The 24,452-nt window shown below is 38.4% G+C and overlaps 1 protein-coding gene across 6 annotated transcripts in view; it reads right to left on the bottom strand.

Annotated features, from left to right (window-relative positions):
* The window catches only part of ATP11C (ATPase phospholipid transporting 11C), a 220,415-nt gene that overhangs the window by 24,972 nt on the left and 170,991 nt on the right, over positions 1-24,452 (bottom strand). For all 6 annotated transcript variants that reach the window (XM_012469904.2, XM_064360833.1, XM_012469903.2 and 3 more), the window contains exons 19-23: positions 23,334-23,597; positions 17,572-17,746; positions 12,513-12,615; positions 11,168-11,313; positions 6,625-6,684 (exon numbers count right to left, since the gene is read on the bottom strand). In XM_012469904.2, the coding sequence (XP_012325327.1) occupies positions 6,625-6,684; positions 11,168-11,313; positions 12,513-12,615; positions 17,572-17,746; positions 23,334-23,597 (748 nt within the window). The remainder of the gene's footprint in view (positions 1-6,624; positions 6,685-11,167; positions 11,314-12,512; positions 12,616-17,571; positions 17,747-23,333; positions 23,598-24,452) is intronic.

The following is a 24,452-nucleotide window of genomic DNA, read 5'->3' as shown; positions in this document are numbered from 1 at the left end:
AAAAGGCTGGGAATGACTTGAATAGTGCATTAGTTACTTCACTAATTGACTGCAGGACATTTACTGAGTGTCTACTAAATGACAAGTACTAGGGACAGAGATGACTTATCCCCTGTCCACCAAGGAGGTCAAATTCTAGATGGAGAGGCAGAATGAGAGGTGCACAAGGAGCTGGGGAAGCCCAGAGGAGGGGACAACAACTCTGGCAGCAGGAGAGACAAAGCAAATGATAATGGATGCAACATTCTCCATGAAGTTGAAAGACGCTTCCAACATACTTTCTATAAACAAAGATTTAAGCTCAGTAAAGATATTCCACTGAATTAAAAAGTACAAAAAAGGTGTTGCATTCCTTTTTATTTTCAAAGGAGAGGACTAGTCCGTGGCATATAACACCACACTTTCTTTGAAAACTACTCATTTTCTCTAATGAGTAAATTAAAAAAAAAAAATACAACTCAGATTGACTAGTGTGTAATTTAGTCTTGAATTTCATTCAAACAAAAGAAGCATCAATCTACTTTTACTTCACTATGGTACTTTAAAATCACATGACAGATAATTGTAATTCTTAGGTACATAATTAGAATGTCCCCAAAACAAACAGGTTTAGTTGATAATACTGTTTTTTATGAAACCTGTTACAACGTTTTCTTTTCATTAAAAAAAAAAAATCTATCCTAGTTTTCCTAAAGAAAGGGAAGCTTTTTTTGGTAAAGAATCTGAATCCTGGTCTATATCTACACTCTTCATAGTCCTCTTTGCAAGTTCCAGAGAATGCCTAATGTGCTTCTGGACTGAAAAAGGCCGACTACCCATAGGTACTCCAAAGATATTTGCAATAAAAGGTTGCTACATTCAGCCCTAGCACAAGACTAAAATCAAAAATAAAGATTTTGCATATCACATTACCTCTTGAGCTCTCCTAGTACACTTTTACCTTCCTTTTACCTGGTACATTTTTCCTTTAAGATGTCCATGCAGTTCCTTCTCTTACCTCCTTCAGGTCTCTGCCCAAATGTCACCTCATCAGAGAGACCTTTCCAGATCTCTCAAACAGTAGCCCTCTCTCCCAGTCACACTCTATCACTTTATAATGCTTTCTTTTTTCCACCACAGCATATATCAGTACCCAACATAATGTATTTGATTGTTATCTTTCACCCTATCACTACACACTGCAAGTTTCATGAGAGCAAGGAAGCTTCTTTTGATCACTGCTATATCCTCACCATGTAACCTGGCACAAAGTGGGCAATCAAGAAATAGTTGAAAAAAAAAATGAACCTACCAGTTGAGCAACAGAGGAGCCAAACATCAACTCCTATGGAACCATAAGCAGTTAAGGTAATCTAAGCAGACTGAAGACAATCTATGGGTTGAATCTCAGATGGCTTTATATGAAATAAGTCATTTTTGCCCTAAAACTTGTGCTTGGTAAACATGTTTTAAAAGAATAACAAAGCAACAGACTCCTTTCAAAATGAAAACTGTATTTCCACCAGAACAAGCCAACTTACCTTTAGCACACTGCTACACATTAGTAAAGAGAATTTCAAATAGCTTTTTAATACTTAGATTCATCCAAGAAAATAAGGAATTAGCAACATTTTCCTCAATAGCAATTTGAATGTTCAAGAAAAACAGACTGATCAGAATTTACAACTCTCTAATACTATTAATTTTGAATACAAGAAAGTTGATGGCACTTCCAAAAACTGAAAGATGCTTAATTCATAAGGTGAGCTGTTTATAACTGGCACTACTGGGCTAATGACATGGCACTGAAGTAAGAGACAGCATATCAAACAGTAAAGAGGCATATTCAAGAGAAACAGAACAGTCATTTCCATTGAGAAGAATGCATTCTCTTAAAAATACTGCCAAAGAGACTTTAACACCCTACTGACAGTATGAGACAGATCACTGAGGACAAAAGTTAACAAGATATTCAGGCCCTGAACTCAACATGTGACCAAATGGACCTAATAGATATCTACAGAACTCTCTATCCCCATTCCGAACAACAGAATATACATTCTTCTTATCGCCACATGGCACATATCCTAAAATCAATCACACAATTGGACATAACAATCCACAGCAAATTCAAAAAAACAAAAATCATACCAACCATACTCTCAAACCACAGTGTGACAGAAATTAATACTAAGAAAAATCACTCAAAACCATACAACAACATGAAAATTAAACAACCTGCTCCTGAATGATTTTTGGGTAAATAATGAAATTAAGGTGAAAAACAAGAATTTCTTTAAAACTAATGAGAACAAAGATACAACATACCAGAATCTCTGGGACACAGCTAAGAAAGTGTTAAGAGGAAAATTTATAGCACTAAATACCCATATCAAAAAGTTAAAAAGAGGGCCAGGTGTGGTGGCTCAAGCCTGTAATCCCAGCACTTTGGGAGGCCAAGGCAGAGAGATCCTTTGAGGTCAGGAGTTCAAGACCAGACTGACCAACATGGTGAAACCCTATCTCTACTAAAATATAAAAATTAGCCAGGTGTAGTGATGGGCACCTGTAATCTCAGCTACTCCGGAGGCTGAAGGAGGAAAATCTCTTAAACCCAGGAGGCGGAGAAGGCAGTGAGCCAAGATTGTGCCACTGCACTCCAGCTTGGGTGGCAGAGTGAGACTCCCTCTCAAAGGACAAAAAAAGTTAGAAAGAGGTCAAATTGACAACCTAACATTACAACTAGAAGAACTAGAGAAACAAGAGCAAATCAACCCCAAAGTTAGAAGAAGACAAGAAATAACCAAAATCAGAGCTGAATTGAGGGAAAGTGAGATACAAAAAAAACCATACGAAAGATCATGAAATCCAGGAGATGGTTATTTGAAAAAGTTTAATAATATATATAGACCACTAGCTAGACTAATAAAAAAGAAGATTCAAATAAACGCAATCAGAAATGACAAAGCGGATGATGCCACTGACACAAAAGAAATACAAAAAAAAACGCTCAGAGACTACTATGAACATTTGTATGCACACAAACTAGAAAACCTACAAGAAATGGTTAATTTTCCGGTCATATGCAACTTCCCAAGACTGAACCAGTCAGAAAACCAGGGATTTCCTGAATACTTGAAAAGACCAATAATGATTTCCAAAACTGAATGGTAATAAAAAGTCTCCCAACCAAAAAAAAAAAGCCCAGGACCAGAAGGAGTCACAGCCAAATTCTACCAGATGTATAAAGATGATCTGATAGCATTCCTACTGAAACTATTCCAAAAAATTGAGGAAGAAGGTTTTCTCCCTGAATCATTCTATGAGGCCAGCATCATTCTGATACGAAAACCTTGGCACAGATGCAACAACAACAAAAAAAGAAAACTTCAGGCCAATATCCTTGATGAAGATAGATGCAAATATACTCAACAAAATACTAGCAAACTGAATCCAGCAGTACATCACAAAGCTAATCCACCATGATCAAGCAGGCTTTATCACTAGAATGTAAGGTTGGTTCAATATATGCAATTCAATAAATATGACTTATTACAGAAACTAAAAACAAAAACCACATGATCATATCAATAGATGCAGAAAAAGTTTTCAGTCAAATTCATCATGTTAAAAACTCTCAACAAACTAGGCACTGAAGGAACATTCTTCAAAATAATAAGAGCCATCTAAGAAAAATCCATAACCAACATCACACTTAACAAGCAAAAGCTGGAAGCATTCCCTCAAAACCCGGAAGAAGACAAGGATGCCCTCGCTCACCACTCCTATTTAACATAGTACTGGAAGTCCTAGCTGGAGCAATCAGGAAAGAGAAAGAAATAAAAGAAAATAATAAAAGAAATAAAATAATCCAAATAGGAAAACAGGAAGTCAAACTATCCCTGTTTGCAGATAATATGATTCAATACCTAGAAAACCTCATAGCCTTGGCCCAAAAGCTCCTTGACCTGGTAACTTCAGCAAAGTTTCAGGGTATGAAATCAATGTACAACAATCAATAGCAATAATATATACCAACAACGTCCAAGCTGAGAGCCAAATCAGTAACATAATCCCATTCACAATAGCCACAAAAGTAATGAAATGCCTAGGAGTACAGCTAACCAGAGAGGTGAAAGATCTTTACGATGAGAACTACAAAACGCTGCTCATAGAAATCAGAGACGACACAAACAAATAGAAAAACATTCCATGCTCTTGGATAGGAAGAATCAATATTGTTAAAATGGTCATGCTATCCAAAGCAATTTACAGATTCAATGCTATTCCTATCAAACTACTAATTACATTCTTCACATTTAGAAAGAAATATTTTAATATTCATATGGCACCAAACAAAGGGCCCAAATAGCCAAGGCAATCCTAAGCAAAAGGAACAAAGCTGGAGACATTACCTGACTTCAAACTGTACTACAGGGCTACAGTAACCAAAACAGCATGGTACTGGTATAAAAACAGACATATAGACCAATGGAACAGAAGAGAGAGCCCAGAAAAAAAGGCCACACATCTATGATCACCTCATCTTCAACACAAATGACAAAAAAGCAACGGGGAAAGGAATCCCTATTCAATAAATGGTGCTGGGACAACTCACTAGCCATATGCAGAAGATTGAAACTGGACTCATTCCTTATGCCATATACAAAAATCAACTCAAGATGGATTAAAGACTTAAATGTAAAACCTAAAACTATAACCACCCTGGAAGACAACCTAGGATATACCAGTCTGGACATAGGACCTGGCAAAGATTTCATGGCAAAGATGATGAAAGCAATAGCAACAAAAACGAAAACTGACAAATGGTACCTAATTAAATAGTTTCTGCATACAAGAAGATGATTATCAACAGAGTAAACTGACCAGAGTGAAAAACCTGCAAAATGAGAGAAAACATTTGCAAATGATGAATGTGACAAATGTCTAATATCTAGCATCTATAAAGAACTTAAATAAATTTACAAGCAAAAATCAAACAACCCCATTGAAAAGTGGGCAAAGGACATGAACAGAAACTTTCCAAAAGAAGACATACACGCAGCCAGCTAGCATATGAAAAAACGCTCAACATCACTAATCATTAGAGAAATGTAAATCAAAACAAAAATGAGATACCATCTCACACCAGTCAGAATGGCTGTTATTAAAAAGTCAAAAAATAACAGATGCTGGCAAGGTTGCAGAGAAAAGGGAACACTTGTACACTGTTGGTGGGAATGTAAATTAGTTTAGCCATTGTGGAGAGCAGTGTGGTGATTCCTCAAAGACCTTAAAACAGAATTACCATTCAACCCAGCAATCCCACTACTGGGTATATACCTGAAGGAATATAAATTACTCTACCATAAAGACACATGCACATACATGTTTACTGCAGCACTCCTCATAATATCAAAGACATGTAATCAACCAAATGCCCATCAATGGTAGACTGGATAAAGAAAATGTGGTACATATACACCATGAAATACTATGTGACCATAAAAAAGAGTAAGATCATGTCGTTTGCAGCATCATAGATGGAGCTGGAGGCCATTATCCTAAGCAAACTAACACAGGAACAGAAAACCAAATACAGCATATTCTCACTTGTAAGTGGCAGCTAAACAATGAAAAGGACATGGACACAAAGAAGGGAACAACAGACACCAGAGACTACTTCAGGTTGGAGCGTGAGAGGATCAAAAAGCTACCTATCAGATACTATGCTTATTACCTGGGTGACAAAATAAACTGTACACCAAACTCGTGTAGCATAAGTTTACCTATGTAACCAACCTGCACATGCACTCCTGAAGCTAAAAATTAAAAAAAAAAATACTGCCAAAGAACTAGACAAAAATCACTTCCTACCAGGAAGAATCAAGAAGAATACATAAATGTATTCATAAGTGTACTTTGTATTCACAGAAGTGTATACAAAGCTTGCCTTTGAAATTTAGAAACTCAGTCTCTAACACCTATGGCAATGTGGTAGCTCAGTCTGGCAAAATCACTGAACTTCTCATAGATTAATTAAAAATTTCTGAGTCACTGAGTATTATAGCTCCTGTATTTCACTATACTTCCCACCAGAAGTAATGCCAAATCCATTTCAGTTGTTAAAACAAAGATGCCTTCCCATCTTACCAGTTAGGTATCAAGTTAATATATAGCATATTCCTTATGTATGTTCAGAAAACAATAGAGGGCAAAACATCTATAGCTGCTTTATGTAATCCAAGGCTTTCTCTAGGAATCACAGTTCTCGACTAGCTTAAAGATTAATATTTTCTATAAAACTGGCCTGAGAACCTCTAAAGTTGGGAGATTTCATTTAATGGAATGATAAGTTATAACATTTTAGAATTGTGAAACAGATTTTATACACTGATAAAAAGAGAAATTTCAAAATACTCTTTGTAATGTTATCACAACTCCAACAGGGTGTACCAAAAACATTTCAAAATGAAGGTAACAATAAGAAAACTAGTAAAGCAAAGACATAAACATTTGCTGTTGTCAAAACCAAGAGATCCTTTTACTTTAGACATACATCTCTAATCTCTATAAATCTAATATATAAGGATAATTTATTAACAGCAAATGTAAACATTATAATGAATAACTTGGGAAACAAACCTGTTGTGAGAATCCACAGAAGAACTGGTACAAAAACTGTGGCAAAATGAAACAAAGGTTCTAGAAAAAAAAATTAAGACAAGAATTAACATCTTCACTTAATCAACTTGCTAAACTAAAATTGGAATATATATGCCAAATAGTTTACAATTATTCCTAAATCCTTCTAATGTCAGAATGTAATAAACCTCTATTCCAGAGACACAAGGAAACAACTCAAAAAATTATTAATTCATATTAAGACCAACTTTTGCCCTATCAAGGCAGAAGAGGATCTTATTTACTTTATGAGAATCTCTTGCTATTCTTCTTCCAGGAAAGAAATGAGCTCATCCAATATGAACACTAAATGGTACTGTATATTTAACACCAATTAGATTTGCAAATCATATAGTAGACTGACAATGCTGTAGGCATACAAAGTCAATTAATGCCAATAAATAGTTGGGAAACTACTACAGATTATATTGACACTAACAATATCAACAAATGCTTTAATACCTTTATTACTACCTCATCAATCAACATATCATTATTGAGCATCTACTATCCACAAAGATGGCACATAGGTGATACCAAAAAAAAAAAGTCAACTTCTTTCTCCTAAGTCAGGGCCCCCACCCCACCCCTATCCGAGGCTGCACAACAGGAGGTAGCAGCAGGCAAGTGAGTATAATAGTCTGAGGTCCCTGATGCCAAAAAGTTTGGAGATTGCTGTCCTAAGGGACTTATTTAATTTGAAAAATACTAAAAAGACAAGCAGAAAAGAAATACAAGCTGGGAATTCATAAGGTAGTAAAAGCTACTAAGTGTGATTATAAAATACTGAAATTGATGTCTTTAAGCAAAACCACTAGGACTAGAATTTTCAAATAAGTGCTATCCTTCAAAGCAGGCTGTGAGCTTCTTTGCTGTCACTTGTTCATGGTATCTCTGAACTTCCCTTCAAGAAGCTGCTTCAAGAGCCCACTTTCCAGTCATGCCAGAAAACCAGTCTCCTCCCTTCTGTCAGCTAATTCTCCAGAATTAGGTCTAGGAGACTTGAGACTGTTTTTAAAAATCAAATGCAACCTCAAAGGATGAACATCTACCACAGCTGAGGATATTCAGATCAATGTACTACTGGCTCTGGAGGACGTTTCTAAAGAAATGAGCTCAACATGTTTTGAATCACCCCTGCATGAGTCAGAGCTCCCAAGGTCATCACCTGGAAGAGCAACACTCATTTTACATTATCAGTTCTGATACAAGGCAAAATACAGTTCACAATATTTCTCGAGTCACAGTTTATGTAAAAAATACGTGTTCTGAGGTTAAAGTAGGTAGAGGTCAGTGAGGATCATAGGGTTGCTTCATGAGAAGGGAGAGTGAGTGTCTACCTCATCCATGAGAATATAAGTTTCATGAGAACAGGGACATTACCTGTCTTATTCCATGGTGTATCCTCAACTGCCTAAAACAGGACTTGGCACATGATAATACATTTAAAATACATTTGTTGACTGATTGAATAAAGAAGTTAAAACTTTATGAATAAAGATGAACAGGACATGTTGATGGCAGGAACCAAGACAAGAATATATGTATTTTAAACTTATATGGTAAGATAGGGTCAGACTGTGGGGTGCCTTAAAAGCCAGACTAAAGCTGAGACAATGGAGAGTAAAGTTTCTAAGGAACAAGCTGAAAGTGGCATTTTTTTTGTTGTTGTTTATTTATTTATTATACTTTAAGTTCTGGGGTACATGCGTAGATCGTGCAGGTTTGTTACATAGGTATACACGTGCCATGGTGGTGGTTTGCTGCATCTATCACCCCGTCATCTATATTATGTATTTCTCCTAATGCTATCCCCTCCCCATGCCCCCTGCTATTCCTCCTCTAGCCCCCCATCCCCCAGGCCCCAGTGTGTGATGTTCACCTCCCTGTGTCCATGTGTTCTCATTGTTCAACATGAAAAGTGGCATTCTTTAAACACTAATCAAGTTGAATTATTTAAGGAGGATTAAACTGAGAAACGTAAGGCAGGAAGACCTGTCACTGAAGTACTCCACGAGTCGGCAATAACAATTTGAAGATGCAGTGGCAAGAGGAAGGAAAGACTTCTTAGGTCAGCCAAATAGAGTTGAAAATACTAGAAATCCTCTTGGCACAAAAGATATTAACAAAAAAGAAATACTGCTGAGTCAGTAACCAAGATGATAATGGGCCTAGAGATACTAAGGAAAACAGAGGTTATCATCTACATAAATAGCTACTGGTCAACATTTGCCATTTTAATTTTTTTTTTTTTTTTTAAGAAGAGGTTTCACCATGTTGGTCAGGCTGGTCTTGAACTCCTGACCTCAGTTGATCCACCCATCTTGGCCTCCAAAGTGCCCGGATTACAGGAGTGAGCCACCACGCCCGGCCTAACATTTGCCATTTTTAATGCTTGTTTTGTTCTCCTTAACAGAGCATTCCTTCCATCTGGTGGCAGTTGCTTGAATTGCAGGCCAAAATTCGAAAGAGGCAAAGTAAGCCTCTGGAATAGGTTCAGATTACTAGGCTGATCTGTATGACAAATCTCAAGGGATCTCCTACTAGGTGGAGGTCAAGAGAGAATAACCCTTTATTTCCATGAACTGCTGGGTACAAGGCCCAACAGACCCTAACTGTGACACAGGAAAAGTCATGGATTTGGATTAAATGAGTCTATGATGGAACATCTAGCTCTGTCACTTCCAGGCTAGAAAGCCAAAGGCAAGTTATATCATCTTTCTGAGCTCTATTTTCCATGTATCTTAAATGGAGATAATACTACTTGCTTCATAGGATGTTTGTGAGGATTACATTTTTTAAAAAGTGATTTTGTGAACTCACAAAATACCTTACATATATTGGGTTACCATCATCATTATCATCATCTTCCTCCTCCCACAGTGTCTGGCCTAGCTACCAAAGGATACTGGCTGGCAGGGTCTTAGAAAATCTGTGAAACTGGGTTCACAGTTTCATAAATATATATTTTCATTAATATAAAGTTAGTAAGAAAGACCTAGGGTTGACTATAGACAACTGACACAAAAAACCAGTTGCTGAGCTTTAGCTCTTGTAAAATATAGGGTATGAAATTCAAATATCATAACTACTTGAATCATATACTAAATTCCATAGGATTCGAGTAGTTGGAACATACACTTAATACTATACCTACAAACTAGAATCTAATTAAGAAATTTGGTAAATTCTATTCCCTGGAAGACAATAACAGGTATGCAGACTCACTCTAATGTATACTCTAATTGCTTGGTGATAAAAGGAAACCAAGGTATTGTTGAGGAAACTACTTCAGTGTCCAATATTGGGGATTTGTGATGTTGCACAATCATGTTTTGAAGAATATTAAATTGGGTGAGAAAAATGTTCACAATAAAAATTAAATGAAAAAGGCAAGTGCAAAGCAATATGTATTATACCAGTAGGTACAAGGTCTCTTTTGGGAATGATAGAAAAGTTTTAAAATTAGACAGTGATGATGGTTGCACATCATAGTGAACACATTATAAGTCACTGAATTATACAACTTTAAAATGGTGAAATTTAGGCCAAGCATGGTGGCTCAAGCCTGTAATCCCAGCACTTTGAGAGGCCGAAGGGGGCAGATCACTTGAGGTCAGGAGTTCGAGACCAGCCTGGCCAACATGGTGAAACCCTGTCTCTACTAAAAATACAAAAATTAGCCATGCATGGTGGCATGTGCTTGTATTCCCAGCTACTTGGGAGGCGGAGGCATAAGAATCGTTTGAACCCAGGAGGCGGAGGCTACAGTGAGCTGAGATTGCGCCACTGCACTCCAGCCTGGGCAACAGAGCGAGACTCTGTCTTTAAGAAAAAAAAAGGTAAATTTTGTTAAATTATATCTCAAAAAAATTGTTTTAAACCCATATGTAGTGTATAGTGTATAAAAGTATAAAAATAATATGTACACACATTAATTTGTATAGACAAAAGACCAGAAGGTCACATATCAAAATGTTACCACTAGTTCTCTTGGTTGGCATGTTTATAGACAATTACAAATGACTGTAAAAATTTCATTTTAGAAAATTTTTATTTTTGTAGAGACAAGGACTTATTATATTGCCCAGGCTGGTCTCGAAATCCTGACCTCAAGTGATCCTCCTGCCTTGACCACCCAAAGCACTAGGATTATAGGAATGAGCCATTACCAGGCCAAAATGTTCTATTTTTTTTGATTGATATGATGGTTACATGGATGTATACATTTGGCAAAACTCATGGAACTATACACTTTTGATGAATACACTGTGTTGTATTTAATTTATACTTCAATAAAGAGGGCTTAAAAATTCCTATCGAATATTTTACATCAAAAGGAATTTCTGGTTTCTGATTCATTCAATAGACCACCTCTGCTTTGTTGACTACAAATTTCAGTATGACATAGCAAAAGCAGCACGAAAAAAGGAACAAAACCATGGCCAAGCTGAGCCAATGCTGGATTTAAGCAAAATTAAATTACATATATTTTATCACATACCTTATAGAAGAAGTACTGTACAAGGTGTGCTATTCTCACATAATATAGATGTCCATGAGCCAATAGCAGTTTCTTTAAGTGTTTAAACTTTGGAACAGAATAATCGCTATTCCTAGCTGCTTGGCGACCTTCTTTGCCTTTAATACCTAAAAGAGAGTATCTCTATACAGTGAGTATTTTCTAGAATAAATCACTCCCGGATTTATTTTCATAGTTTCAACTTGGTTAAATGTCATAGTTCGATTCTATCATTTAGTTTCCCCCTTTTAAAAACCAAAGGGGTAGTAACAGTGACACTGAGACTTACCAAATAATTTAACAAGGTTTAACTGGTAACTCCCTATTTGTAACACAACATATAATAATTAAATAGAATCATTATTTCAATCATTACAAGGCAAAAATTATATGAAGGAAAAAAATTCAACTTAAAAATGATTAAGTCACTCATTAAGTGCTTAATTGTGTATGATGCTAGACTAGGTGTTTTAAGGCAACTCAGAAACCTGGGGTTTGTGGTCTAGGAGCTCAATGATAAAACAGTGAAATTCTTTCATGATCGAAACGCTGACTAGCAGTGCAAGGGTTCTATGAGCTTGAGCGGCTTTAGGCCATTTCCATACTTGTATAACCAACGAGTAGAACTTTAGTTGCACACTAATAGGACTACTTCCAAATGGCAAGAACAATTTGGGAATCTAAACTGCAGTACAATAATTCCCAAGATATGAATTCCATATCTGGCCCCACCACCCTGCCAAAACAAACAAACTAGCTAACTAACTTGCTGAGGAGTGAGTTTTGTTGCCTAACAGCAACCTGAGAAGGGAAAAAATGGTAAAGGTGGTGGAAAAGCTGTTGCTGCACGTCAATATATAAATTCAACACTACAGCCCAAACTACCCATAAATACTGCCACGTTGAAAAACAGCCAACCAATTACCATTTCTTAGCTCCAAACAGTTGAGATCTCAAAAGATATAGTACAGCAACATAAGCAGACAGTCTGGCCAGGAGCAGAAAATCAATAAAAATTTCATGCATGCTGTCAAAGTAAGAGCTAAACAATCAATTGTGCTGCCACTAGCTTTGGGAAATTCACTTTACTTAGCTAATTGAAAAACATCCTTTAACTTTGTAACACTGCTACATTTCTACCACAGGGTAGACCTTGGGATGGACATGTTGCATGATCAGATGAAGCCTTCATTTACTTAACAATTATCATTCCAAAATTCAAATTCAAGATGAGCAACCAAAACAGTCACTCTAGAATATAAGACCACACTACCTAAAAACAATACTGGTACTTTTTACAGCTGCCATCTCATTAGATATATCTTACCTATTCCCACATGGGATTCCAAGATCATACTAACATCATTGGCACCATCACCTATCGACAGAGTTATTGGGCTGCCTTTTAAATTCTTCACCATTCTGACAATCTAAATATTAAATACAAAAGAGGTATAAAAACGGTCAAAGAAGAATGTAAGATTGGACTACTTTAGGGGTTTATGCCTCATTCACACTTGTAAATAGTGACCTTGCAAACAGAAAGGTAGTTTGTGCATATATAGTCATCCCTCAGTATCCTTGGAAGATTGGTTCCGGTACCCTTGTAGATACCAAAATCCTCCTGCATACTTTAAATTATCTCTAGGTTACTCTGAATACCTAACTACAATATAAATGTTATGTAAATAGCTGCCATACTATATTGTTTTAAAATCTGTATTATATTTATTGTTATATTATTAATTGTTTTAGTTTTATTCTAATGTTTTCAATCCACAGTTGTTTGGATCTGTGGATGCAGGACCCGTGGATACGGAGGGCCAACTGTAATATGTACAATAGTGTCAAATTCATAGATGCAGAAGAACACAGCCATTCAAACTGTAACACCAACACCAATTTGTCCTAGTTCTGTACATACATGGACTATCAAAAAACTTGCCTCCCATGCATATTAGAGGTCAATACATTTCCTTCTTTTGTGATTGCATCATGTGTTATTTCAGATCCGATGTTGAATGTGTGATAGAAGCCAGAAAGTTGATTTGGGGTAACATATATAGGGCTACCAGAACCAAGTGGAAAGTCAGAGAACAATGTTTTTGGTTACTTTCTACTCTCTCCTTGCTGCTGACACTCTCACCTTTTCTAGGAGCACATCAACCCTTATTCCCAGGAACCTACCTAATGTTAAATTCCTGCACCTATTTGGCTGCCAACTAAACTTTATAATCTCTCACTGCTTAATATGATCTGACCTCCCCTATGAGTAGCTATATTTTAAAAGATGTATACTAAAGGGGCTGACATTTGCAGAAAGATGCCCAAGATATGTGTACAAAGTCTGTCACTATTCCCTGAGTGTTTTTTCAGATCAAAGCCTGTCACTATTCCCTGAGTGTTCTTCAAGATGTATAAATGATACTGTGTAATTCAGTGCCATGTTCATGACAGGTACTGAATAAAATGTTCATCCTTGGTACTAAAATATTCTGTTTTGTGGTTCTCCAAAAACCTTCTGGCAGAGTTATTTGTCGGAAGTCTATTGGGTAATCAGCTGCCCTCCTTCCCTATGTTTTAGATAATCACTGTTAGATGTGGCAAGCCACAAAACCCCTTGGAATCTAGCAGCTTAAAAAAACTTAAATAATTTAGTAGCTAAATAATGCTTTGCAAAAATACTGTCCTCACAATTGCTCTGACCAGTTAACATAAATAAAATCCATTTTCAACATAACTGGAATGATTAAAAATAATTCATATGAGGCTAAGGCACCCTGCAGTTATTTCTTTAAATAGAATTCAATCAGGTTGTAGTTGTATTAAATGGTACAAAAAAACTCCACATCCAATTCCACTTAATACAAAAATGTGACCACGAAATGCCAGCTTTCCCCAATCCCTCCCCCTCAGGTTGGTTCCTCTTAAAAACTTTATAGAAGACTGTCAGAAACAACCTGTAAGTGAAAGAATAAAAGACAAAATTAAAGAACCCAAACTAAATTTGTTTGTAATGGGCTACAACAATGGTTAACTAAGTGCATGTTATACTGTGTGCAGTAATGATGTGCACGTCAAGGAAAAAATACACAGCCAGGGAAGGTTTAGAGAAGGCAATAAAATTATCAAGAGTGACAGCTTCTGTATGAAAATATAGACTAAAAAGAGTAAAACTCATCCTTGTGGAAAGATAAAAGGGTATTCAATCATGGACCATAAAATAATGAAGGATTTAGATTGGTAAACATGGACTTTTTCACTTAGCCCTAGGTCAACTGGATTAAGACCTCTTCAATCTCTAGGATAGCTTCATGAAAAAAAAAGTTACCAAACATTGTTTATTCATCAACTATAATAGCTTGCTTTATATTATATACAGGAATGCGCTAAGAGCCAAAACTGACAAAGTTTCATCACATACCTTAAAAAAGCATATAAATGAAGTAGTAGAGTTAGGTCATGAGTATAAGAATATTAAATAAACAGATTAACAATACAAGGTAACAAAATGTAGCATCTGTGCAGGGTTACGTGATATTGTCATCCACATAAGAAGGCCTAGGATGTCAGAGAAGGGAGAAGACACCACATGCCCAAGTGATCAGAAATTTTATAGAAGGAAGAGTGATTTGATCTAAATCACAAAATATTAGTTAAGACTCACATAGATGAGAAAGAAAGGAGTATTCCAGAGAAAGGGATTAGCATATCCAAGAGCACACAGCCAGATAAATACAGTACATGCTGAGAGAAGAGAACTGGATTGCCCAGATCAATTGGAATTTTCATATAGGGGACATGGACAGAAATATCTGGAGCCAGTTCAACAGGGAGTGATATGAAAGTGGCAGCAGGGTGTAGGAAGAACTGGAGGAAAGCAAGACTGTAGGCAAAGAGAGGAGTTAGGTGGCTAGTTCCAGAAGTTCAATGAGCTACTGAAAGGCCTGGCTCAGAAAGGTAATGAAAAGAAAGGAATAGATGAAAAAGACAATGTAATAAGAAATGGACAATATTTAGTTACTAAGACCACAAACCACAATGGAAGAGTAAAGTATGTGGAAAGGCAACACAGGTTTCAAGGTTTTGAATCTAGAAATCTGGAAGTACACTGAGGTCATTCATAGAAAAAGAACATGCCAAGGAAAATGATGGTTGGACTCTAGAGAAGTCAGATTTGGGGTGATAACGCCACACCTAAGAATATGTGTTTGGCTGAAGAAGATGATTACCAAATATTTGGATTGGGGATAGTGACTTGAATATCACCTACGTGAACATGACAGCTAAGTATGTAATATCCTGCAAGAAATGACTATACTGACAGAAATAAAACAAAATGAGGATTAAACCACAAGTGGTGGCATAATCAAGGTGGAAGAAGCAGCATGGGGTCAGGAATTCATATACCTGCCTGACAATAAAGCAGTCAGAACCCAGGTGAACAATTTGAGCAGCATACACTGAATGTAAGGGAAAAAAAGAGGTTGCTTTTGCAGGCAAACCTCTGACTAAGGGGACAGATACTTTTGGATAGTGTGTTCTGGTTGGATCTGATTACCGACCTGCAGCCAAGAGAGGTTTTCAACATTGAAGAAAAGAAAGAAGAGCCTCTGATGGCAGTGGGGACTGAGAAATAGAAGGCAGACAGGAGAAATACCCCATACATGATGGGGTGTGAGGGGGTGTGTGTGTGTGTGTGTGTGTTAAATGCCCCATATATGATGGGGATGTGTGTGTGTGTGCGTGCGCGCACGTGCACATTACATAAAGGAAAAGCCACAGACACAGCCATCCCCTTTAGAGCAACTGGTTAAAGAATCTGATGAAGCAAGACTAACACATATGAAAGAATATCCTATAGCATATATGGAAATGAAAAAGTATGTAATGGAGACTCTAAGTTTCCTCATACCTAGTGAATACAAAGAAGCAAGGTAAGGCAGATCAATTTGGACTGGAGGAGCTGGAAAAGATAGCATGTAGGAGGTGGCCTTCAGCTAGGTTTCATTATGAGTAAAATTTTTGTTAGACCAGGAGAATTCAGAAAGAATGACAGATGAGGAAATGACGTGACAAAACTTTTCAAAGTTGCCCTGAGCATGACATGGAAGACCACAGAGGAACAACTAACAGCAGTGGAGAATTTACGCCAGAGAAAGGAGTGATAGTGGACATAAAGCACAAAATACATAGAGACATGTTAAGGGACAACAATGGGGAGCCCCATGTACCACATTCAGTCAACTGCCCTTCATCCTGAGAGACTATGAAACTACTGAAAGTGTCTGAAAAAGAATATATGATGGGAAGAGTTGTGTTTTAACAAGATTAATTTGGGAGTGTGGAGAGATTAAAAATGGATGGGTGAAAGCAAGGAGACCAGTGAGGAGACTAAATCAAATAGTCTATGTGTAAAGTCATAAGGGCTTGGACTAGTCGGGCAGTAAAAGGTTTTGAAATATGGCATCAAAATGAGAGCTATGACAAAAGGTAGGACTAATAGGACATGGTGTCTATATATAGAGGGAAAGGAAAAGGATCAAAGGCAGTTTTGAGACATAGGGAACAAGAGAAAAATAACACCGGTAACAAGAACAATATAAAAGAAAAACCAAACTGGTCTGAGGAAGAACATTTCAAGATCTGTGTTGGACACTAGAATTTTTGTGACAGTAGGGAATCCATATAGAGTTGTCTAGCAGACAGGTAGAAATAGGAGACTTAATGTCAAGAAAAAGTCAGGGCCACACATTTATCAATGGGAGTCAGAGAAATAGATGTGTTTATCTAGTGAGAGACCATAAAGTTAAAAGTGGAGAGAAAACTTTGCCCTAGAAAAAAACAGATAATTAGGGAGAAAATAGTCAATGGCACAAAATAAAAAGCCACTAAGTTGACAAATAAAATGTCAGGACCACAGACCATCATGGAAACCATGAAAGGATAATTTTAAGGAGGATATAATTGATGGTGTCAAGTGCAAAGGAGAAATGAGAAAGAGAATGTAAGACTACACAAGGGATGGGCCAGGTCTACCAGCAGGCAAGCCAAGGGAGTAAGAAGAACAGAAAGAACACACAGAGCTAATGTCATAAGGGATCTAGGAGCAGTGGCAGCAAGCATAAAGCACTCATCAGAGAAAAAAGTCTGGAAGGCGAGGAATTGGGACAGCCAGACTGAGGGGACAACAAGGTACAGCATAAGTTTAATTCAAAATGGGGAAAGACTTCTGAATCTGATTAAAAAAAGAAAGAAGCCTGGGAGGAAGAAATTAGATGGTAATAATGGCCCTTTGAAGAAATAATTTTTTTAAAAAAATAAACATTTGCACATATGTGTATAGAAATATCCAGAATGGAACGTTAACTAATATTCACAGTTACCTGGGCTTTCTGTAACGGTGCCATCCGACAGCAGAGCACTGCAGTACACTTCATACATATTTGTAGGAAAATGCTTTTGTAATTGTTTGAACTAGAATCTTGACTGGAATTTAGTATGAGTGACAATGTGGAGCCATCTATGATTAATCCATATTCCTGATGTTCTGTCCATGCTCTGAAAAAGAAAAACAATGCAGTGTTTGGATCTATTATACATTTCTATTTAGGATCCAGATTTTTTTAACCACAAAGGGGGCTGTTCCAGATAAGAGGAGTCATCAGTCTGGTTCCTTGACCTGTTCACTGTAAAGAAGCAAGGGCCTCTAATAATGGCACAACAGTGACTTGCAATCCTACCTTTGAGACCCAAGTTGCACATATAGATGACTGCAAGTTCCAAAAGGTCAACTTGGTGAGGCCACATTTCCCAGTTATTTAACCAAACAAGTGTCTAAGCGTTGCTGTAAAGGTACTTTGTAGATGTGATAAAAGTCCACAAGCAGTTGATTTCAAGTGAGAGAGAACATCCTAGATAACTAGAGTGGGCCTGATTCAGTCACTTGAAAGGTTTTAAGAGAAGGGCTGAGACTTCCTGACGCAGTAGCCTTAGCTACTTCCTGAGATTTTGCATTTCTAACAAGCTGCCCAGTGACAATGGAGCTGCTATTCTATAGATGAAACTTTGAATAGTGAGGGCCTCATATACCTCATCACTCCTTTATTCTATATTCCTTCAGTGTATACTGCTAATACCATAATATTTTATACTTACCCATATTTTGCTGCATAATTTTATTCACTAAATAAAGATATGTCAATGATTGTGTTCTCTTTCTTTGCTCCCCTACTCATATATTAATAGCTTACTTATGGGGCTGAAAACAGCAACTCAATCACCAATAAAGAAATACTTGTGAATACCAACTATAAGCTCACTATATAGAGGAATACAAAGAATTACTGACTAATCTTTTTATGGAGAATAGAAAATCTCCTTACAGTGATGGAAGCATACGTGAGAGAACATACCCAACCAAACAAGATAATCAATGGTTAATGCTCAGTTATTGAGACATATCCACACAGAAAATAGTGAATTCTCTGTGAAGTGTAGTATCTAAAGTAGGACTTGAAAGACAAGGAAGAGGTGAAGTAATAGAATGTATGCTGGGGTGCACTGGAAAAGCACATTGAAAAGGTCACTTAAGGCCTTTGGTGTGGCCTGAATCTGTGGGTAATAGAGAACCACCAAAGGTTTCTGAGCAGAACTGTGATAGGGACAGTACTTCACTTAAAGATCATTCATCTGGCAGAGGGACTTAAGGGATTTCATGCATGAGGTACTAGGCCTTTAATGCGGGGCACTAGTAGTGAAAATGGGAGTATGAATAAGGCTTGGGGGCTGATTTGAAGGGAAAAGGGCAAAGGAGCAGAAGTCGGCAAAGGTTACTCTGAGTCTGAACCCTGTGTAAGTAAGCAGAGAAAAAACTGTGCCCTACTCCACACAGATAACCAGGAAGATGCGTTGATCTGAGACAGTGATAGAATGCTAAGTTTTCCTTAAGTTCTGGATTTTATAGAAGTCCCTTCGGGGTTGTTGAATGGTGCTACAGACTGAATTGTGTTCCCCCGCAAATTCATATGTTGAAGTCCTACCCCCAATGTGATTGTACTTGAAGATAGCACCTTTAGGGGGTGAGGCCCTCATAATGGGATTTGTGTCTGTTATAGACTGAATTGTGTTCTCCCAAGATTCCTCTGTTGAAGTTCTTAACTCCCAGTGTTGTGTTATTAGAAGGTGGAGCCCTTGAGAGGTAACCGACTGATGTGGATTGGCTATGTCCCCACCCAAATCTCAACTTGAATTGTACTCCCAGGATTCCCATGTGCTGTGGGAGGGACCCAGTGGGAGGTAACTGAATCATGAGGGCCAGTCTTTCCTGTGCTATTCTTGTGAGAGTGAGTGACGTCTCATGAGATGTGATGGGTTTATCAGGGGTTTCCACTTTTGCTTCTTCATTTTTCTCTTGCCACTGCTAAATAAGAAGTGCCTTTTGTGTCCCGCCATGATTCTTAGGCCTCCCTAGTCATGTGAAACTGTAAGTCCAATTAAACCTCTTTTCCTTCCCAGTCTCAGGTATGTCATCAGCAGCATGAAAACAGACTAATATAGTTAATTGGCACCAGTAGAGTGGCATTGCTGAAAAGATACCTGAAAATGTGGAAGTGACTTTGGAACTCAGTAAGAAAGAGGCAGAGGCTGGAAAAGTTTGGAAGGCTCAGAGAAGACAGGAAGATGTGGGAAAATTTGGAACCTCCTAGAGACTTGTTGAATGGCTTTGACAAAAATGCTGATAGTGATACGAACAGTAAGGTTCAGGCTGAGGTGGTCTCAAGATGAGGAACTTGTTGGGAACTGGAGCAAAGGTGACTTTTGTTATGTGTCAGCAAAGAGACTGGCAGCGTTTTGCCCCTGCCCTAGAGATTTGTGGAACTTTGAACTTAAGAGAGATGATTTAGAGTATCTGGTGGAAGAAATTTCTAAGCAGCAAAGCATTCAAAAAGTGATTCAGGTGCTGTTAAAATCATTTCTTTTAAAAGGGAAACAAAAGCTCAGAAAATTTGCAGCCTGACCATGTAAAAGAAAAGAAAAAACCTATTTTCTGAGAAGAAATTCATGCTAGCTGCAGAAATATGTATAAGTAGCAAGGAGCCTAATGTTAATCCCCAAGACCATGGGGGAAATGTCTCCAGGCCATGTCAGAGACCTTCACACCAGCCCCTCACATCACAGGACTGGAGGCCCAGGAGGAAAAAGTGGTTTCATGGGCCAGGCCTAGTGTCCCCATGCTGTGTGTAGCCTAGGGATTTGGTGCCGTGTCCAAGCTGCTCTGGCCATGGCTTAAAGGGGCCAACGAAGAGCTTGGGTCATGGCTTCAGAGAGTGGAAGCCCCAAGCCTTGGCAGCTTCCACATGGTGTTAAGCCTGTGGGTGTATAGTCAAGAACTGAGGCTTGGGAACCTCCACCTAGATTTCAGAAGATGTGTGGAAATGCCTGGGTGCTCAGGGAAAAGTTTGCTGCAGGGATGGGGCCCTCATGGAAAATCTCTGCTCAGGCAGTGCAGAAGGGAGATGTGGGGTCAGAGCCCTCAAACAGAGTCCCTACTGGGGCACTGACTAGTGGAGCTGTGAGAAGAGGGCCAACATCCTCCAGATCCCAGAATGGTAGCTCCACTGATGGCTTGCACCATGCACCTGGAAAAGTCACAGCCCCTCAATGCCAGCCTGCAAAAGCATCCAGGAGGGAGGTTATACCCTGTAAGGCCACAGGGGCAGAGCTGCCCAAGACCATAGGAACCCACCTCATGCATCAGCATGACTTGGATGTGAGAAACGGAGTCAAATTTTGGCTGGATTTCAGGCTTGCATGGGCCCTCTAACCCCTTTGTTTTGGCCAATTTCTCTCATTTGGAATGGTTGTATTTATGCAATGCCTGTACACCATTCTATCTAGGAAGTAACTAGCTTGCTTTTGATTTTACACAAGCTCATAGGCAGAAAGGACTTGCCTTGTCTCAGATGAGACTTTAGACTGTGGAGTTTTGGGTTAATGCTGAAATGAGTTAAGACTTTGGGGGACTGTTGGGAAGACATGATTGGTTTTGAAATGTGAGAACACGAGATTTGGAAGGGCCAGGGGTGTAATAATATGGTTTGGCTGTGTCCGCACCCAAATCTCAATTTGAATTGTATCTCCCAGAATTCCCATGTGTTGTGGGAGGGATCCAGAGGGAGGTAACTGAATCATGGTGGCCGATCTTTTCCTGCGCTATTCTCATGACAGTGAATTAACTCTCACGAGATCTGATGGGTTTACCAGGAAAAGTTTCTGCTTTGGCTTCTTCCTCATTTTTCTCTTGCTGCCACCATGTAAGCAGTGCCTTTTGCCTCCTGCCATGATTCTGAGACCTACCCAATCATGTGGAACTCTAAGTCCAATTTAACCTCTTTTTGTTCCCAGTTTCGGTATGTCTTTAACAGCAGTGTGAAAACAGACTAATACACTGACTTTAGATGAGTTAATGAAGGTGGGGCCTCCATGATGGGATTACTGCCCTTATAAGAGGAAGACACAGCCTGGGCGTGGTGGCTCATGCCTGTAATCCCAGCACTTTGGGAGGTTAAGGCAGGCAGATCACCTGAGGTCAGGAGATCGGGACCAGCCTGACCAACATAGAGAAACACCGTCTCTACTAAAAATACAAAAAAATTAGCCAGGCGTGGTGGTGCATGCCTATAACTCTAGCTACTCAGGAGGCTGAAGCAGAAGAATTGCTTGAACCCAGGGGCCAGAGGTTGTGGTGATCTGAGATCACGCCATCGTACTCCAGCCTGGGCAACAAGAGTGAGACTTTGTTTCAAAAAAAAAAGAGGAAGAGACAGCAGAGCTCTCTCTGCCATGTAAGGACACAGGAAAAGGCCAGCCATCTGCGAGTCAGAAGAGAGCCCTCACCAGAAACCAACCATGCTGACACTCCAGTAACAGAACTTTAGCCTCCAAAACTGTGAAAAATAAATTTCTGCTTTTTAATCCACCCAATCTATCATATTTTGTTATGGCAGCCCAAGTAGACTAAGACAAAAGGAGAAGTAAAATGCAAATATTTTGGACTATCTTTATAAGTACCACTTGGCTAAAGGAAATGTTTCTCATAGGCAATTAATAAAAACCTATTTATTCTCACTGATGCCCAAGTACTAGAACAACAGCTGTTTTAAAATTGGCCATAGCCTCATGAATGTGGGCTATTCATTTTTAAAGTTTGTTTAAATATTAGAGATGAGGATACAGATATAGCATAGTTGTTATAAGCATGGTATCTGGAATTAGACTTTCTGAACTCCTTCTTAGCTGTGTGATCGCTATCTGTAAAATTAAGAAAATACAGTTGCCTAACTGGGTTGTTAATGAAGATTAAATGACAATTATCATACAAAGCCCTTAACACTGTTCCTGGAACATAAAGTGTGCTCAAGAAATTAAAAATAATATTGCTTAGGGATATTTCCAGTTAGTACAGAGACATCCCGTGGCATTCCAAAAAAGGAAATCAATTTGCTTATGGTCAAGGTAAATTCAAGTAATTGGTTTAGACAAGGCTGACCCTTGGTCAATGGTAAGTATAGAAGATATATGTCTGGGAATTGAATTATTGTATATCAGTGGCTTTCCCTGACACCTTTACGTTCCACAAATTCTTCCTAGTTGAAAGCAGAGTCAAAGCGGCCATGTCCTCTAAATAAAGTGGCCACATTAACAAGTATTTGGTTCCCTTTGGAGCTGTGGGGTATAAAAATGCACATAAAATGGCTCCAGAACCTCAAAATGCACGAAAATTGTCATAGAGATTGATTTTATTACATTCAATTTAAGAGACTGTGAAAGCAATATTTTTTTCTTAACATGGACCAGGCTGTAATATCAACATTGAATACCTAGACTGTAAACATTTAAAAATTGAGCTATTTTTCTAAACCTTCAGAAATGTGCAGTTTTCTTTTAGGTTAAAAGAAAGGTGGAAAGTGCCAAATAATCTCAAATGGGCCATTAGTCAAGTCCTCAGGGACGATTTTAACTTATAACGATAAAACACCTGCAAATAGAAAATCATAAATTACAGAAAGTGAAGCCTTGCGTATACGCAGCTGTGATTTACATCTGCACCAATGTCTAAATATAAGAAACTGATGTACTTTCTTACTTTTTAAGGCTTCTAGTACTTTTAGGAAATTCATGCAGCAGTTTCTTACGATATTCTATCAATAATTCATGTAATCGATCTTCTTTCCTTTCACTTTCTTCAATGGTTTTTGTAGTTAGTTCTAAGAGCTCGGTGTTGGTTTGGAAAAGGCGGCAGGCATAGCACGTGGATTTAGCTGTCTCCATCTTGTCCCCAGTGAGCACCCAGACTTTCAGGCCTGCTGCATGCAGAGCTTCAATGGTCTCTGCAGCTTGATCTTGTAGCCTGGGAACACAAAAGAAACCTTGTGATCTTCTAAAATTCCTGACAAAGATTCTACAGGAAGGCTTGTTAAAGACAGTATTTTTATAATTCACAGCAGTCCTAGAGTCCTGACACCTTATCATGGTTGGCTTTCATATACATCCCCTACTCATTCCGAGTGTTGTCTCTGGCATAGTTTCACTTATTAAATTTTAAACAATGAGGTTCTGAAAAGTTTGTGACACCTCAAAGTAACTGGTATCCAATGGCAGAATTGAGTATCATCATTCTAAGCTAAGATGTTCAGAAACATTTGTACTCACTGTCACTTTAGCATATTTCATTGCTATATCTAACCATACCAATACTTAACATCACTTAACATCATTCAAAGTATAAAGGGCCAAAGATTCTAATCAGATAATGAGGGAAATTAGTGAATCCCTATCCCTGAGGAGCTTTAAGAACAGGAACATGGGTTTTGAAGATGGCTGACTAGGGACGTCAGATGCCAACTGTCCTCATAAAAAAGATCAAAGTTACTGGTGAATGGACATGTTCTGAACTAAAAACTGCAGGAAAAGAGCCAGGACCTGTTGGACAGCCCACAAGTGGAAGCTGGGATACAGAAAAGGAAAGTAGCAAGAGTCTGGCAGAGACTGACCCCTGAAGAACTCAGAGCCCCATGTAAAGAGTAGGTGGAAATGGTTCTCTGCTTCCCTGACCCTGTGACAATCTCCTGACTATCAAACTGCTGGGATACCCCTTTGCCCTCCTTACTTAGGGCAATGCTGTCAGTGGTGATACAGGAACTTCACACGGACAGAGATCCGGGTGGCCAGCTCATGCAGGCATGTCAGTACTCCCCTCAGACCA

This window comes from Aotus nancymaae, unplaced genomic scaffold (genome assembly GCF_030222135.1).
Source record: "Aotus nancymaae isolate 86718 unplaced genomic scaffold, 86718_ANA_hifiasm-v0.15.2.pri h1tg000004l, whole genome shotgun sequence".
In the NCBI taxonomy this organism is placed as follows: domain Eukaryota; kingdom Metazoa; phylum Chordata; class Mammalia; order Primates; family Aotidae; genus Aotus; species Aotus nancymaae.
Note: the sequence above shows the minus strand (reverse complement) of the source record. Positions and strands in the feature narration are given on the sequence as shown.